The following is a 19,805-nucleotide window of genomic DNA, read 5'->3' on the forward strand; positions in this document are numbered from 1 at the left end:
CACTATATATTTCTTACTTAACATAAAGACAGATACAGCTATAAGCGACGTCGCATGTGTGTGTCGAACCTGATTGGCTTCTGAATCGTGGCATAAACGAATGTCACAATTTACCCTCCACGACGTCGCTTGCAGGTATCCAATTGGTTCGCTTTTTAATCATGAACTGTTGTTTCATATGCCTTTGAACAGATACTTTTCTTTATCAAAATTACGAGTTTTTTTAAAAATTATTAAAAAATTGCATTTAAATAGTTTCTTTAGTGTTAGTTGTTTTTATCGTAATTTAATAATTTGGCGATGAACTTAACAAGCTCGCCAAATCATTCAATTATGATAAAAAAAAGCTATTTTTTTAAACTATTTGAATGCACTTTTCAAAAATATGTATTAAAAAGCATACAATTATCATAAAATTATTATATTTTATGTAAATAAAAGTATCAGTTCAAGAACATAATGACTAATACTATATGCAAAGGAAAGCACGCTTAGCTGCGTACGGTCTCTGGTTATTATGGTTACTGTGCAAATTCCCTACCTACCTATAAAGCTTTTACCCCTGGGACATAATATAACAATCTTTTAGAAGCAGCATGTTTCTTTCAGAAATAAATACAACATTAGTATTGTAACTGTTACAAAATTACCTATAATGGAAAATATTCGATATATTTACTTACAGTATATTGGTTTAACCATCCTTTCAAAGAAATGGCGTTTGTAGAAGACGAGAGTTTGTAAAGGATTGCTGAAGCAGAACAAACTGGATTATTGACACCATCTTTGACTTCGAATTTGTACGTCCACATTTTTGGCTTAAAATTAAGAAAAAATAAGTAATAAATAAATAAATAAATAAAGAATGAAGGAAATAAATAACTAAATAAAAAAAAATGTTACAAATGTTCTAATTTTGCTTCAAAAACAGATACCGAAAATTTATTACATAACTGATTTCTAGACTCTTTCTAGAATAGTTGGAAATACAATTTCGGAAGTAATTTTATTGAGTAATATATTTGTATATTGAGTATGGTTAGCACAAATGAATGATCCGATTTTAAATATTTATCTTTTCGAAATTAATACACATTTTACAATAAGAAATACATGATATTGTTTAAAATTCTAAATTTTTTGTCTCATACGTACAATGTGTGATCCTTTTGTTACATGACAAACATATAATTTATAATCAAGTTTTTTTCCACACATTTTGCAGTCATAACTTGTATTAGCATCAAACACAAAGTTACAGTTGAAGTCACTGTGGTTGGCCTAGCCATGAGTTATTGAGGTGCCTGGGTTACAGACTCTTAATCCTCCTTCTGATCATTTAAAGCAAAGGGCATGACTCAAATGAAGTTAGGCATATCAGTAGTGCAATTAAAAATAAGTTAGAAGTTTCTTCATAAAAATTTAAATTAATTGAAACAGTGAGTTAAATAAAAAAAAATAATGGTGAGTTCAGTTAAATGGCAATGGTATATTTAAAAGAGCTCCAATGTAAAAACAGAAGCATGAGAGAAATGAATAAGATAATAAAATATCCTTTTTTATATTTATATTAAAACATAATCGCTATGTAAAATATCCTGACTGTATTTTTTTTTTAGTTGAAATTAATCAGAAGGTGGCTGAGCAGGATGGTATATCGATTGACCATAAGTTCTTATTGGCTATTATTTGGCTATAGACTTGGCTTGTAGCAGTCCATTATTTTGTATTACTTAAGGTTATAATAAGTGAAAAATATCCTATTTTACATTTAAACAATTTATAGTTATGTAATACAGCTAGGTAAAATCTTCTAATCACCGCTCACTTGAAAACAATATTTTTTCAAATATCTACTTATTTGCAATTATTTAGATTTAAGAAAAGCAGTTTCATAGATGGAATGTCTTTAATTTGCAAAATCAATTGTTGATAAATTTTTGAGTGTGAATTTTCAAAAGACTTTTTTTTGGATTTTATATTTTGGTTAAGATAGATATAATTCCGATTGTCTAACAGATTTTTTTAAGCAACAATTAAACCGTTTTTTAAAATTAAAAATACCGAAATATATTTTTATTAGTAATTAGTAATATAGTTAAATAATTAGAAATATAGTTATTAGTGCGTATTAAAAAATATATATTCGAGAGACATCGGTGTCCCATCAGCTTCAAAGGGAGAAACTTTGTAGCCATCAGGGATTGATTAAAATGTTTACTGTCATCACTTATGGAGCTGCAGTATTGATTTGTCTTCTCTAGTTTGTTTGAATTTCAGTTCAAGATTTTCCCGTGGCGATACCATGGATGGTCATGAACTGATTGAAGCTAGTATTGTTATCATCCCCACATGATATTTGAGCACTCTAATTACTTAGAAAGTTATCGGGTTTCTTATGAACAATAAATTTCATTTGGAGATAGACAAATTTTGTTTATAGCGTTCAGGAAAAGATTCACGCTTGCTTTGTTGTCAGGTGCAAAGCTATAGTTGAGATTTTATTGCTTTAATTTGTCAGAAAATGGTCATAATGGACTGTGAAAATTTCACTGTCTCAAATATAAAGTTTTTCGTTATTGAATGCAGTAAATATTTCGTCAATTTTAAATTTCTTTAGCTAAGAGAAAATCAATATTGATTTTTCTTTCTTTCTTGTCCTTTATAAGATTCAATGCTATTTTCATAAAAAAAAGTTTAATATCACTTTTAAGGAACTGAAGAGATCTTTTTAAATGAAGGTAAAATGAAAATTTATATCATAGTAGTAAGCGTTTTTAAGTAAAACTAAGTATATGCAAAACTAAGTACTACAATTATTTTATAAAATATACATTCTAAATATATTTTTTAAAAAAATACTAATTTTGTACTCAACCATAATTTTTTTTAAAGAAATCTCGTCACCGAAAATGATTTTTTTTAAGACGTCGACTTAAAAATAATTCTATATAAGTTAGTTCACAACTGATAAAATAAACAAATACACTACTTTTCACTTATAAAGTTAGCATGTTGAGTCTTATTAAATAGGATTTTTTTTTAATTTAAAAAAAGTGCAGAGAGAATGGTGTTTTTTTTGGAAGGGGGAGAGGTTACAAATATGAAGCAGATTTAATTAGCTTAGTAACAAGTAAGGTTTAGTAAAGTATTTAGACATCACTAGTGAGGCTTAACTATTACAAATAAGTATAATATTACACATCTAGAAAACTTACCTCCACCTCATCTGTTAAATCAGTAACAGTTCCACATTTAAAAGTAGCTATGTATTCTTCATCCCAAGAAGAACAGTTGGGCTCACGAGTTATTTGACCTCTGAGGTCACAATGCATAATGTAAACTAACTTCCCTTTAGTAACAGATGGAGTAGAAAATGTATCTGTTATTGAAGAGACAGTTTTGTACGTCACTTCATGTACCTAAAATTTAAAAAAATAATGTTACAAATTTTTTAATAGTCATAAGAAAATATTATCACAGACTTACAATACATTTCATTAGGCTTTCTAAAACAGAACGGAGAAAAAATTGCTAGAAATCAATAACAATTTATGACGGTTTGGTATTGTGCTGAAATCGAAAGAGAACTGTTTTTGTTCAAAGTTTATTTTTTAAAAAAATGACTTTAAAATGTTATAGTCATGATAAGAAATTGTTTTTGATCCATTTTACTCTATTAGTTTAATCCACAAATTTTTTTTCGTAATATTAATTTTCATCAGCAACATTGTTTAATTTTGATTGTAATTTTGTTTTATCTTTCTATCTAATCCTGAAAAATAAAAACAGGGATGGTTAAGTTCATTAACGAACTTTTTACAATTTGTTTTTCGTTAAAACAAACCATTTACAAAATATTTCACCAAAACATGGAAATTTAAAAAAAAAAAAATTCCTGTGAAAACAGATTTTTTCACTAAAATATTCTACCTTGAAAATGGACTCATCATTTTATATTTTGTTTTAAAATCTTAAATGATGTTTCAAAACTACTAGCAATTGACTTACATTGCTTTATTTGTGTTGAAATTGCGGTGATAACCAGTTTCTCTTGTTATATTCACATTCTGAAAGTTATATAAGGCCACAGATTTACCTAAGACAAGAATCAGCCTTTTTTAAAAAAGATATTACTCAAATTGGACATAACACTGTCCCACTATTTCTAGACGGAGTCACCAAATTTTACCAATTTCGATGTGTTTTGAATTTTACTTTAACAATATTAATTAAAAAAAAGCTATTACTATTAGTCTGTCGTCTTGATCGCCGTAGAATGAAGTTATAAACTCAAGATTTTACATTTCATTATGTTACAGGTCAAGAGCACAAGAAAATAAATTAGTTGCATAAAAAAATCTGGTATTTGATATCCACTATTAGTTTTAGCTAAATGTTTGTAAACTTTGAAAGATACAGACGTGATATTTCAGAGAAATGTTTTTATTTCATTATAATTAATTGGTAAAGTATGCCCTTACCACTATAATTTTGTCATCTACTTCCAAAGGACTTTTGACCGCAGCAGAGAGGATGACATTCAGTTGTTCAAATAATAAAACATTTGGTACCAATCTGTCAGTAATCTCTGTTCGATAAGGTTTAGGCAATGAATGCAAAAACCCGCCAGTGGATCGCACTGCATTTACTAAATCAGTGGGCAAGACATCAGTTTCTGTATCTTCTATAAAAATTAGATGAAGTTGAACTTTCGGATAATTTTGTATTGTTTTCACGAGCTCTGATATTTTTTGACCAATGAGCGCACTTTCCCAAGCGATGAGGATGACTATTGGAGAAGGATGCGTTTTAAACTGTGATGCCTAAGAAACAGAAAAAAAGAAGATAAAATAAGATTTTATCCATAAAAGTATTTTTGAACTGAGACTAAGATTTTATTTATCACACTTAAAATTTGGAGGATGAAGAGTTTGAGAGTATGCATCTCCCTCATCAAATGGTACCCGGTCTTGATTCGAAAATCAAAAATTTTTTATGTATTTAATATATATATATATATANAGGCAAATTATGTTTCTCTTTTCTATTTTATATTTTTTCTTAAATAAATATTTATTTTCTAATATTATTTATGGCCAACTTTTTAAATTATCCAGTTTAATATTACCTTGCTCACATCCATTTTGGGCCCATCCTTGGTAACTAACAAATCAATGCACAGCATAACAAATCAGTTCAGCAATGCAGTAAGAACGGAAATTCCTTTAGTTACACTCAATTTGCGCTTTTTTTTTTCATATTTTGTAATCTAGCAATCTTATTGCGAAAATACTTTTAAATCGTTCTTAAAAAATTTCCCGTTCATGTAAGTACATCTGATTTCGCTACTCGCTTTATAGTTTTTGTTTTGTTTTATACTATTTTTTCTTTTTCTTATATTTTATTTTCTGTTTATTGCGTGTTATTTTTACTTATTGTGTTCTATTTTATTTGTAGTAATTTTTGTAAAAAAATTTTTTTGACTGCTCCTTGCACTATTGTATTAATATATTTTGCTTTGGCTATATTTATACAATATCAGAAAGCGCTCTTTTTTGCGGATATAATGGTGTGGGCTGATGAAAAGATTATATCTTTTATTTTCCGGTTTTTTTTCAAAAATTTTTTTCACCCCCCTTTTTTCAATCAGTTGTTTGTTATTTTTTTCATTAATTATTATTCCCCCCCCTTTTGCATATGTCTATAATTTTCCTTTGTTTTATATTCTTTTTGAACTTATATATAGATATATATATATACATATACAGGGCCCACTCTAAGGATTTCAAATTATTAGCCAAATATCAAAGGCTTTCGCTATCTTTCGAAAGTCTTCGCCAAACACAAATCTTATGATTAATTTTTTTCTCACAGAAAACTATTTTACGGTAGTTTATTTGAGGCTTATATTATTTGAACCCAATTCTAATTAGATATGCGATTCATCTACCGAAAATTACTGTTATCTGTTTAGAAAAATTTACTTTTACGTCATTTTGAGGATCGAGTTAAATTTTTTTTTATTTCCAGTAGAAAAAATCCTTTGACAAAACGCAATTTTATTCACCAAATTTACGATTTTTTCGCATTCTGCAAGGTGGTGAATAAATGCTTAGCGCAGGCCCTCTCTCTCTTTCGCTCTTTATATATATCGGATCTCGAGAATTACATATATAGGATTGAAAATAGTCACATTCAATATTTTTTAAAGCTATCCAATGATAACAAACTCGATCTTTCACCCCCTGTAACATATTTTATCGTGTTTTTACACTTTCTCATACTTTTTAAATCTTGAACTTACATTCAAAGCTCTTTGAATTCCACAAAGCAAGCATGCGTTTGTCTTTTTTGTTGTCACTACATGTGAATCCAAAGTTTCAAGCAGTTCATCGTAATCTTCGATGTTCAGGGTAACTGATTCTGAAACATCAGACGAGTCTGAAAACGTCACAAGATTCAGTGCTGATTTTACTGGCACTAGATTCCTTATGAAACGATAGAGAGAATATCGCAGTTCTTGAACAACCTACCGAAAAAAATAAATTAAAATATATGACTTTTGTGAATGTTGAATTGCCATATAATTACAGTAGAAATAGCTATACTTACTGATTCGTGACTTATGTAACTAATGATTGATTTTAACTATGTAAAATAATTTATTTAAATTGTATTAATTTTATTTAAAATAAATTAGTTAAATAAGCAAGAAATATATTTGAGGTATTGATTTTTTCTCATAAATTTGTACAGATTAAAAAAAATCTAATATATTTTGGTATACATAATGTTTTGTTTAAAAAAAACATAGGCTTAAACTGACAATTCTTGCATGCAGGGTTTATCTAATCAAAAAATAAATTTACTTGCTTTTATTAGAGTATGAAAATTTGCCTAGTTATATTGAGTCAACTCCATTTTGCTGACTTGCTATTTTTTTTATTGAAATGTTTCACACAGAAATATCGACAAACATATATCTTAAACATTCATAAAATCTAGAAAAATGTAAAAATTCATTGGCTCTGGTAAAAATATAATCACTATTAAAACAAACGTTAATAGCATAAAAATTGTTAGAATCCTAACTAAACAAGCAATAAAAATATACTTTCATTTATATTAAGTCATCATTATACATAGAACTTTCAAGTATGCGATGCAAAAGCTATCTTTTTACCAGTTAACCAGTGTGACAACTAACCCCAGTATTACCTATATACATATATTCATCAATAAGATATACTCTTTTTTATCTGATAAAATTTTAAAGTTTAATAAACTTTTCCTCTTACCAATGTAATATCTGATGATGCACTGTTTTGAACCGCAAATGTTAACTGAATATTTTCTTCTTTATAACACTTGAAAGTTGGACTTGGTGGAACAGTAAAATTACTAGGTGAATTTCTAAAAATATAAAACGTGCATCAGATCCTTTGTCTTGTGATTAACCTTTTGCTTACGGCTGGTACAATGAGTGGACCAAAATGACATGGCTTCATCATGCTAAGCATGGTAGGCAAAAGATTAATAATAAAAAATGCATTTTAAAATCAATTCTGAACAATGCAGAAGCAAATTTAGTTTTATAAATTTAATTCTAATCATTAAATTTTATTTCAATTACCTATTAAAATTTATTTTTAGTTCAATTATTAAACTTTATTTTTAGTTCAATTAACAAAATTTATTTTTAGTTCAATTATTAGAATTCATTTTTAATTCAATTAAAAAATTTTTTTTAATTCAATTATTAAAATTTATTTTTAATTCAATTAAAAAAATTTATTTTTAGTTCAATTATTAAAATTCATCTTTAGTTCAATTTATAAAATGTATTTTTAGTTCAATTATTAAAATTCATTTTTAGTTCAATTATTAAAATTTATTTTTAGTTCAATTAACAAAAATTATTTTTAGTTCAACTATTAAAATTTATTTTTAGTTCAATTATCAAAATTTATTTTTCATTCAATTATTAAAATTTAATTTTCGAAAAACAATTTAACAAGTGAAAGTAAATAACTCAATCCACTTCATACAATTCAATTAATTGTGCTTAACCTTTTAATTTCGACTGCTTTCACTTCAAGTATTTGCTTGCACATACTAATTACCCTCATTATATAACCTTATTTTATATAACCTTATTTTATGCAACCTTACTTTATACAACTAGAGTTTAGGAAATATAAACTTACAAAGATGCTCTATAAATCATGTTTTTAAATCATCGGGTTTTTAAAATTCCATTTTAAGAGTTTACCAGGATGAAGTTACAATGAAACCTGAGAAGTAGACTACTCGTATATATTGACCACCTGTCTAGGATGACCTCTAATATAAAAACCGAATTTATGCTACTAGTAAAAAATATTAAGGGCTTTTCTAACAAACAGTTCGTAAGCACATGGAACAAAATGAATTTTAAAAATGTTGAAATTAATATGATGTTAAGTTTTTATGTTCTCGTATGTTAAAAAAAATTATTTATTATAAATACATGACGTGCATCATAAAATCGGCATACTTTCACAGTAATATTTAATTTATGTAAGAAATTGAAATTTATTTTGGTACTTAATATAATTTCTATTTGATAAATAAAATTCACGTTAAAGAAGTTTAATTACATTTATATATATTTTAATTAATGTAATAAATGAAAAATATGAATAACATAATCTGAAAAATGATAAAAAAAAAACAGCGAAACATTATTTTCTGTAAGTGACCAATAAAACTGACCAATAAAGCAGCGAACAACAAGTATTCAACTTGCACTGGCTCTATTGTATTAAAAAGTTTCATTTTGTTTGGCATTATTAGACAAATTTATATCCAAATTATTATTGTTCTCCAATTCTAAAAAGTCGTAGAACTATTCGATCGATTTACCGCAATTTCTGTCTTTTATTTTAAATTACATACTTCAATGATAAAGAAAATTGTACTCCTTAAAACTCAGAATTTTTCGACATTATTAAATAAAATAATTAAAAATAATGAATAANGTGAAAGTAAATAACTCAATCCACTTCATACAATTCAGTCAATTGTGCTCAACCTTTTAATTTTCGACTGCTTTCACTTGAAGTATTTGTTTGCACCTACTAATTACCCTCATTATATAACCTTATTTTATGCAACCTTATTTTATACAACTAGAGTTTAGGAAATCTAAACTTTCAAAGATGCTCTATAAATTATTTTTTTTTTAATCGTCGTGATTTTAAAATTCCATTTTAAGAGTTTACGAGGATGAAGTTACAATGAAACCTGAGAAGTAGACTACTCGTATATGTTGACCACCTGTCTAGGATGACCTCTAAAATAAAAACCGAATTTATCCTACTGGTAAAAAATATTAAGGGCTTTTCTAACAAATAGTTCGTAAGCACATGCAACAAAATAAATTTTAGAAATGTTTAAATTAATATGATGTTAAGTTTCTATGTTCTCGTATGTTAAAAATTATTTTTCATTATAAATACATGACGTGCATCATAAAATCGGCATACTTTTTAAACTTATCACTGAAATATTTAATTTATGTAAGAAATTGAAATTCATTTTGGTAGTTAATATAATTTCTATTTGATAAATAAAATTCACGTTAAAGAAGTTTAATTACATTTATATATATTTTAATTAATGTAATAAATGAAAAATATGAATAACATAATCTGAAAAATGATAAAAAAAAAACAGCGAAACATTATTTTCTGTAAGTGACCAATAAAACTGACCAATAAAGCAGCGAACAACAAGTATTCAACTTGCACTGGCTCTATTGTATTAAAAAGTTTCATTTTGTTTGGCATTATTAGACAAATTTATATCCAAATTATTATTGTTCTCCAATTCTAAAAAGTCGTAGAACTATTCGATCGATTTACCGCAATTTCTGTCTTTTATTTTAAATTACATACTTCAATGATAAAGAAAATTGTACTCCTTAAAACTCAGAATTTTTCGACATTATTAAATAAAATAATTAAAAATAATGAATAATTATTAAAATAAGTTTTTACGAGAAATAATCTTCGGATAACTGAATATCAGAATATCCTTCAAAATTTTTTGGATATGCTTTAAAAGTTCTCAAGTTTTAGTGAAATACGCAAAAAGTACGATTGACATTGAGAGTTCAAATTTCGAATTGTGAGTACCCCGTATTTTGAGAATCAGAAATAATTTGTAGAAAAAAAGTATGTTTATTAAAAGAAAGTATTTTTTTTTGTTCATAATTTCGCAGCTTAAAATACATATTTGCTCTAATAAATTAGCATATTTGCGGTAATTTCTCAAACCATTGAGTGATATTCCGATCATTAGACCAAAAGTTATTCAAGTGTTCACTTTTTTATTTTGTACACTGTATATTTCCATAGGTGTAGGTTATTTAAAAACATATTAAATGTAATGCAGATGATATTTTCAGAAATTATTAGATGAGTCCTTGGAATTGATAACCGCACCTTGTATCAGTTTGGTAACTAAATTCCTGCCATTTTTTTTTTTTTAAATTTTAACTTTACGCATGTCGAATGTATTTGGTGTAATGGTTTAGATAATGAAAGCTTAGTTTTACTGGAATCTATGTTCTTTTTTGGAATTTTCTTAAAAATCTATGTTAACTTTATGATTTATGTTATTTTTTATGTTAATTTTTTTGATCTATGTTAATTTTCTGATTACTAAATTGGAATATCAAGTTAAGAAAAATGAGCCTTTTCGATCATTTCATTTTGCTTTTAAGTTAGTTTAGGTTCAGGAAGCTGCGCGTGAAATTCATGCTGTATATGGAAAGGGTGTCGTAGTTGAAAAAAATAGCCCGTGCTTGGGATGCAAAGTTTGAAAATTAAAAACTTAACCTCAAATATGCAATTCGTTCTTACCGTCCACTGAACAGTTGCCGAAATTCGCCAACAGCGACTGAACTGTCTTGGTAAAAAAATTCGCCCCAAAAGGTAAGGAAATTGGCAGAAAAAAATTTAATGCTCATGCACTTCAAATTCTTAGAAATTTTTTTTTTTTTAAAAATGGCTGGAACTAAATTGAAAACCCAATATAAAAAGCCTCTGACATAAGAACTTTTGGGGAGAAATAAAATTTGACGATTGAAAATTATCGAGTATGTGTTTTGATCATAAATTTCGTGCTGTTTACTTACTGTTCGTGCTGTTTAGGCTAAGAAAAGTTATTTACAGAGTGTTTATATGAAAAATATTGCAACTTTTTAATTTTTCGTTCATGATAAGCTATTTGTATCCATTTATTTACTTTCCATGCTTGAAATCATTTGAGTTCTCTATAACGGACCAAACTGTTTTTCCTTCACATAAATTATTGTGGAGTGTTGGCATCACCGGATTATGAGGAAAGCTCTCACTTCCATTGCAAAAGTGGCGTGCCTAAAATTTTAAAATGCAATATTTTAATGGGTTTATGCAACATTAAAACATAAATTATGAAACATACGCAACTTTAAAAAAATCTCAATCAGTTAAATATTAAATTTTTCAAAGTTAACAGTTAAAAAATCTATATAATTAACTAAAATGTTGAAAAATGTTGATAAAAAGTTGCTAATTGTCACTAAAAATAGTGTTTTTGCAATCACTTTGTAAATTTGATGCTTGTCAAAACACCTTTTTCTAAATTATAAGGAAACTAAATAAGTAAATTATTTGTAATTTTGGATTGATGCTTATACTTTACTCAGATAATTTCTAAACATGGTTACAATTCAGTAAAACTATGACATGCTTTGCAACTAAAAACAATATTTACCCCTGTATTGTTTATTTTGAACATTAGTGATGACTTTAAGTCTTCTTTAGGTACAAATTCATCTGGTAGTTTACAGCTCGATAACCCATCATCTTCAGACATTGTCGCGCTATGAAAATAAAGAAATAAAACATTTAAATAAGTATTAAATGCAAACATTTAACAAATTAATGTAAATCAATTTAGCACTTTCCCGTCTGACTAATTTCACAACAATCAAATAATAATCGACAATTTAGGCTATCGAGAGACCATGAAAATAGTCAAACTGATATGGCAAAAAAATGTGTTTAATTGAGATTTTTCATTTACTTCTAGAAATCAATAGAAGTATTATTTTATTATATTTTATGACGGATATTGAACAGTCAATCCAAGTTTGAGTTTACGGCTACGAATGTTCAACTCTGTAGCCTTGTAATTTTAAACCTAATCCAGAAGACAAGGGAATTCCTGGGTCAAGTATTGGGAGAGATTTTAATGGAATCAACCCACATTTGCGTCATATGTAGAGGAAAACAATGAAAACCTCTCTTGATTAGTCTGAAGACTCTAACCAATGATTCGTCTACCATTGAAGATATTTTACGTCAGTACTGTGGTCGGTGCAAGCCGGGCGCGGAATTCTTATCGACCAGCTATCGCTGGGATTCGAACACGGTTCACCTCATTGAGAGGAAAACACTCTATTCCCTACCACGGCTCTAATAAGCATCATTAAAAAGAAGGGAAAAAATAAAATTAACTCTTCTGAGATCTAGTGATTCACTACTGAAAGAGGCAGGACTAGAAACATCAAAAAATTCTTGATTGCTGAGGGAAACGGGGCGTTGAATGCGATTATTATAATTTTGTTTCATCTGGCAATCAAAATTGTTAAATGATTTTTACCACTTCTTCGTCAAGAGTGAGTTGACGGAATTCGATAGGATTCTTATTTATCCCTCGTTTAAGTACTAATTAGCGATCCTAATGTAAACATCTTTTAACTTCTTTTCTAACAAGGAATCAAAATATATATTAAAGGCGGTTATTACGTAACACCTTGTTTTTCCTTTAATTCCTTGACTATTCTAGAAAAGTATTTTAATTGGAGATAATTAATAATTGCCGATAATAATAATCATTTTCAGAATTGATGCGTCATTTCTCCAAAAATCACGTATAATTCTACAAAATACTTTACCTTGCTTCGATCTTTGCATTATAACAACCCACTGGCGACCAAATTTTATTTGGTGATAGATAACAGGCATCCTTTTTAAGAGGAGTTTCTTCAAATACACCATATCTGTAGGTAGACCACTCTTGTACAAACTGTATAGCTAGATCTGTAGATAGAAATTGTTTGAATTACGCTGAAAGTTTGAAACAATGAAAATGTTGTGAAATGATGGATTACAGCAATATATGTAACGGAGCAGAGTATTTTTTTATGAAATACAATTTGTAAAGAAAAGTAATTATAATAATATTAAATAAATAAATATACTCGTAATAACATCTTGTAACTATTACTTACGGTTATGGTTTTATGAATGGTTTAAAAGGTAACTTTCATTATGATTGTCTTAAAAGATACTAACTTAACTAAATAACGGAGTATATTTAAAAAGGAAAGAAAAAAAATAGTAACACTGTTTAACTATTATTCACGCGATATTCATCTTATGAAAATCTGAAGAAGAAATTCTTACTTCGAATATCTCAGAAGAGGGTTGTTTTATAGAATGATTCCATTCCGAATACAATTATTGTAAAATTACTCAACACGTTTCCGAGCATTAAAAAAAAGTCGTTTTTAATAATCGTAACAACCCACACGTGGAGGCTTTTACATCACAAAATGAAAGACATTTTAAAATTTGGGTAACTTCGGAAGATTTTATTTGTATTAATATACTGACGGAGAAAAAATCCAACTTCGAAGATTTGTAATTTTGACCTCGTAATTTTGTTATACAGCAAATTTTTATGTATAACAAAACTATTGTATTTTTTTGAAAAAAGTATACAATAGAGTTTTGGTGGTTAAGAAGCTAATCACAAGTATAATGCCGAAAGTATCAGATAAATATTAAAAATATAGATTACATTATCTTTTTAATCCTTAAAATAACGTTATCTCTACTTGTTTTGTTACTTGACAAAACAAGTAAAAATTTACTATATAACCTCCTGAGAATCAGAATCCAATATATAAGACAACATTTCAGACAATTTTATCACTTAAAAAATAGTTAAAAATTGTGTTTATGTTTATGAAGTGATTTTTTTAATGTAAAAATTACATTGGGATCAACCCTCGTTCATCAGAGGCTTTAATTACAATGTAAAATTTAAAAGAAAACGTAAGAAATATGATTCCAAATATCTTTTTCTGTAATTTTTTGGCTTATAAATATTTTTGTGGCGAAATATGCTATAAGAATATCCCACAACATACAAAAAATATTAAAAATTCACTATTTTTTATGTAAAAATTAATAACAAAAACTTAAATAAGTTTAAATAATCGAATTTTGTTTAAAATGTTCTCGCATTTATGATATTGCTTTCTTAAGATTACAATTTCTGCTGTTATTTCAAACACAGATCAGAGGAGCTTAAATGTCAATTTTCATTTTGAAACGGAAATTTTTTTTACCTTCAGTGTTTCCATCTGTCCAATTCAGTGGCATGTAAATGATATCTCCTTCTTGACCGCATCCTTTGCTATTTTGAGCTTGCAAAGCCCCAGGTAAGTCTGATATGAAGATATTTACTTTTTCTGGAGGTTCTTCTGCACGATCTGAGCAAAATCCTCCCACCCACTGAGGTGGAAGGATTATTATAAATTCTTTAAAATAGGCTCTCTTTTTTGATGCTTGGTATAAGAATTCTGATGATTTTCGCAAAACTTGCTAAAAATGGAAGAAAAAAAATTATTTCCTACTGGAATGTACTTATAGGATGTAATTGGGTACTTGATATTCAAGAAGAAGAAGAAGACGATCACTGAAATACAGACATCTGACCAATGACTTCACAGCTAGCTGGTTGTTTCAAACCAAGATCGCGTGTTAGTATTCTGGATATTCCTAGCTAAGGTCTAACTCAGTTTCTCTACATAAGTTGGGATGTAATCTACCGTGAAGTTAATTAAATACAGGGCCGTATCGCATATCGAATTCCTTAAAATATAATTCTTTCTTGTCTACGTCTTTTATTTAAATTTTATTTATTATTTGCTTATATATTTTATTGTAACCGTGATTATTTTTGTTTGGTTTATTTCGCAACTTCATTTTATAATTTGTTTATGTTCTAAGTGGTTTTGTACTCGTCTTTGTGTTAGGTACGAAATAAACCAAGTTTTCTTTGTGAAAGAATATGGAATGTGTCAAAAAGGAGAATTCATATGTGACTGTCTAAGCTTACTCGAAATAGAATAGAAAGGATAGTTGTTGAGTAAACAAATGCCACGTTTCAACAGCCAATCAGAATCGATACGCATACTGGCATCACTTGCAAGCAACTAATAGTATAGTTTATTGGAAAATACATAAAACTTTATTTTGTGTTGGTTGATAAAACAGAAAAAATATAATCAATACAATTTCGTTACAAAGCCAAAATTTTAAGAATACGATAATTTTTAATTATTGCAATAATTTGTGCATTTTTTGAAAAATTAATTCCACATTTTAAAAAATGTCAGATTTGATCTCTTGAAAGAGGTAGCACAAAATTTGAAGAAACAAGAATTTGCAATTTTGCTTTAAACTGTCGCATGTAGATGAAAGGAGACATTTGTTTTCATAACTAGATACTATGGAACGGGATAGCCTGGTAGGCAACGAGATGGGCTCACGTTTGTGAGAACGGGAGATCGACTGACAACTCCCCGTGTAGTAAATGGTGACTGGTGCTAGTTAAATATGTCAGGTCGCAAAGTCCTCCATGTTCCCATAAAATATTAAACCTCTGGGGGTATTGGATCGGAGATTGATCGTTCAAAATTACGATCTGTGAATGAATGAAGGGATGTATGAATGAGTCCGCCCTATAAACGGGTGTGATGCATGGGTGTGACAGAAGTCAAATTTTTGGCAATAGATGGCGCCACATAAAAAGAAGAACAATCGCACCTACAAATGCCAAAATGGCCAACGACAACAAAAACCAGATGCTACAAGTATAAAAGAACTGCATGTATATATGTTACCGTTAAAGTATGAAATCCGTTATTTTATAGAATACCTAGTTATTTCATAGAATAACGATCTGCAACCCGTCAAAGTGTGAAATAATCTATATCATATATCTCGCACGACAAATACATTTACCATTATTAGATTTATTATTATTCGAAGATTATGTTTCAAAAGATGAAGTTGAGCAGAAAATCTGCAAATTGTGTTTTAATAAACTTAATGTTCAAAGAGAAAGAGAATAATCAGAAAAAAGTTAAGAGATTCAAGCGAAAAAGATGAAATTAATGTCGGATAAATCTCATTCTGAAGCCTCTGTGGGGTTTACCGTCCGTGCCTGAAGTTGACAGAGGAAAAGGTGATACCAAATCTATTTTAGCTATCATCATAAAAATAACCGAAGAAGGAATTTTCCAATTGGGCACAAGAAACGGCCGCATAAAACAATTATTTTCCCGATCCCAGTTCAGCGTCTGCGAACAAAAATTAATTAAAATCGAAGAAGTATTGGATGTCGAAATATAGCTCCGGTCGAATGTTACAGCTCAAAGTTTAGGTACTGGTCTGGGATTTAAAAAATGTTCGTGTAAAACCCAGTGTGTCAATAAAAAACGTTTTTGTTTTAGAAATAATGTTCTTTGTAATACCGAGTGTCATTTTAGTAATCCTTGTTGTAACAAATGATTTCATGGTACGTTTCCAAAAATACCATTTATACGCTGCATAAATTAGATAAATTGTTTATTTTATACTTTAACTGTCTCTCATTAGTTAATTTATAGGAATACCTAGTTATTTCATAGAATAACTTTTTAAAGTGTCAAATTAATAACATATTACACACTTTAACGGACACGATCAGTTATTTCATGGAATAACTAGGTATTCTATGAAATAACTGCATTATATACTTTAACGGTAACATATATATATAAATTATTTTATATGGATAGATTAGATTTTGATGCGAGGAAAGTTTCGCTTCCTTTTTTTTCGCTGTATTCATTAAGCTTGGTTGAAGTGCACTATATTGCGTAATTATGTAAAATGCATCGGGTTCTATGTTACGTAATGCGTCTGTATACTTAACGCATTTGAAAAAAGTGGTTAGTAATATTAAATATTGAAAAAAAAAAATACGAAAAAACAAAACCCCTTCCTGAAAGTTTTTTGAAACTGAAAGAGTGTGTACGTTCTTAAAATAGTTGCATAATAGTATTTTTGCTGTTGTATTTGGTAGAAAAATTTCTGAATATAAATAATTTATAGCAACTTAAACAAATTATAAATTATTAAAAGCAAAGAAAAAGAAAACTTTAACGTCTGAAATGAAAAAATAGTAATAATACTATTTTATCAAACGTACTCTTGATGTGTGCTGCCATCAATAAAATTAAAAAAATAATAATATTTGCACTTAATTTGTGACAAATTTATGTCCGAAAAACAATTCATGTGTTAAAATAATTAAATTAAATGCCCTTAAAACGAACTCTGGGCATAAATAGGTTAATACGCTAAGAATAGGGTTAAAAAGTTTAATCAAACGAAAATTATATACCTATATACTTTATTTATGAAATTATATGATTTTAAGTAAGCAATAACCTTTTGGAACGATAAATCTTTTGCTAAAGGAAATCAAGTTTTATTATAAAATCAAGCTTGATATTATAAAAGAATTTTATTTAATCGCATTTTTTCAACTATCTAATTTCTAGTTAGTCATTAATTAGGAAAAAGAAGACTAAAATGATTATTTACCCATTATCAAACCGTAAGTAAATTCTATATTTTTAAACATTCAAATTTTGAAGAATTTAAACTGCTCTTGCAGGACCAAAGATAACTTTAATTAGTTTAAATATAAAGTATCGTTTAAAAGAGGGTTTGAGAATTTCAAGGTGATGGTAGATCTTTTTTGTTTAGTTCTGTGGCTTAGCAAGGTTTTTTATAATTATAGAAAAAAAAGGGGCAAATTGTCAAGATCAGAAAGAGGAATTCATTTTTTTTTCGGGTAAAAATAAAACACATCGAAATGTTTTTTCGTAACAAGTTATTTCACAATAATATAAATTGCCTAGCAATCTGGATTAAATATATAACCTTTTAGAAAAGTCAGAGAAATTTTTGAAACCCTTGCAAGACCTGAAAAATCCTTAATTTTTTAACACAGTCGGGGGGGGGTAATTTACAAGTTAGAGGAATCTTATATTTCTGAGGAAAAGAGAGAATGTTTCTTAAGACATTTTAAAACTTAATTTCTCTTAAGGCAAAAGAAGCATTTATGTCTCTTGTGCAATAATATTTTTCCAATTTCATCCTTTCGGATAAAAAAAAATTTCTTTGGATTTTATGTGTAATAAAGAGAATACATTAAGTTAGAATTATTATTTTTAATAAGTACAGATTTAGTAAAAACGAGTATTTATGTCTCCGATATTTATACATCATAAAAATTGGAATATAGAAAACTTTTCTAAAAACTGGAAAAACTTTTCAAATACGTATAAAAACAAATAAAATGCTAATCTACTTCGCTCACAAGACTTCACTTTTGTATTCTCTGTAATTTTCTTAATTTAATTATTTTTCTTAATTTATTTTATAGCAGATATATTATTAATTTTTTAAATGTAAATCTTCAATTTACAGTTTAAAATTTTCCTTTTAAGAAAAAGTCAAGAAGAAAGTGCAATATTGTTTAAACATGTGCTCTTAATAAAAGAGTTTATCTTAATGTAATCTTAATGTTAAGTTAATATTTTTCCAATCTTATGCTTCCGGGTAAAAAAAGAATTTCTTTGAAATACTGTGTGTATAAAAGCGAACAAATGAAGTTAAATTTATTTCTTTGATATGTTCGCATTTAGTAAGAAAGAGTATTTATGTATTGGATGTTATTAAACGTACATTACAAAAATTAGTATATAATTACTATTTATCTTAATGTTAAGTTAATATTTATCTGAACTTATAAATTGCAAAAACTGAACTTTGCAAAAAAGTTATTTTGGTTTTTATTTTTAGTATTGAAGTCTTTAAAACGTGGAATATCAGGAAAGTTTAATGAAGGGTTTTGTCAGACGCTATTAGGATTATAATTCACAAGTTGAATAAAACTAATTTTTAGTTAAAAAAATTTATGAAATTATGCACATCTTTCTTGTTTTTCAAAGTTAGAAAACGCCTTTTAATAAACACATTTAAAAATAATGGCGATGAAAAAAATTTACCTTAAGTTTTTCGAACTTGAATGAGGGTTCTTTAATGTGCTCAGAAAATGAAATTGCCACTCCCGTATAAGCGTTTTCTTCAATTAGTATGCTCCACACATTTGTAATGAAACATAAATATAGTACATTGAAAAATAATTTATAAAAGTACATCTTTTAGAAGCACAATTTCAACCAAATCCAAAAGTTTTAAAAAGAACATTTCGAAACATTTTAAATTATTATAAAAAAAACTCTCTTAGTTTATTGTGTTTTAAAAAGTAATTAGATGTTCCTTTCTAACTGAAAATCTGTGTATACATTTCAGGGATATGTGTAATAAAAAAAATGATAATAAAGTTTGTTGCCATGGCAACTGATATGAAATATCTGCTCAATGATAAAATAAGATTAACAGGTTAGCTAAAATAAAAATGAAGACATATATTATTCTTTTTTATATCTCCTTTTTTCTTTTTATCAAGTTTTATTGGGGTTGTTGATATCGTAAATATTTATTTATTCCTGTATTTTGTAAGATGGATAGTTCTTTACTTTTTTTTAGATTAGAAATGAACTCTTAGAATTTACC

General features: G+C 27.7%; 1 protein-coding gene across 2 annotated transcripts in view; it reads right to left on the reverse strand.

Annotated features, from left to right (window-relative positions):
- The window catches only part of LOC107447079 (calcium-activated chloride channel regulator 1), a 33,251-nt gene extending 13,704 nt beyond the window's left edge, over positions 1–19,547 (reverse strand). For both annotated transcript variants that reach the window (XM_043052277.2, XM_043052275.2), the window contains exons 1-10: positions 19,235–19,547; positions 14,453–14,708; positions 12,992–13,136; positions 11,806–11,914; positions 11,296–11,426; positions 7,302–7,416; positions 6,308–6,532; positions 4,485–4,826; positions 3,219–3,422; positions 684–818 (exon numbers count right to left, since the gene is read on the reverse strand). In XM_043052277.2, coding sequence (XP_042908211.1) covers positions 684–818; positions 3,219–3,422; positions 4,485–4,826; positions 6,308–6,532; positions 7,302–7,416; positions 11,296–11,426; positions 11,806–11,914; positions 12,992–13,136; positions 14,453–14,708; positions 19,235–19,387 — 1,815 coding nt within the window. In that variant the 5' untranslated portion in view covers positions 19,388–19,547. The remainder of the gene's footprint in view (positions 1–683; positions 819–3,218; positions 3,423–4,484; positions 4,827–6,307; positions 6,533–7,301; positions 7,417–11,295; positions 11,427–11,805; positions 11,915–12,991; positions 13,137–14,452; positions 14,709–19,234) is intronic.
- Positions 19,548–19,805: the final 258 nt, after the last annotated feature.

The sequence above is a fragment of the Parasteatoda tepidariorum genome, chromosome 8 (genome assembly GCF_043381705.1).
Source record: "Parasteatoda tepidariorum isolate YZ-2023 chromosome 8, CAS_Ptep_4.0, whole genome shotgun sequence".
Lineage (NCBI taxonomy): Eukaryota > Metazoa > Arthropoda > Arachnida > Araneae > Theridiidae > Parasteatoda > Parasteatoda tepidariorum.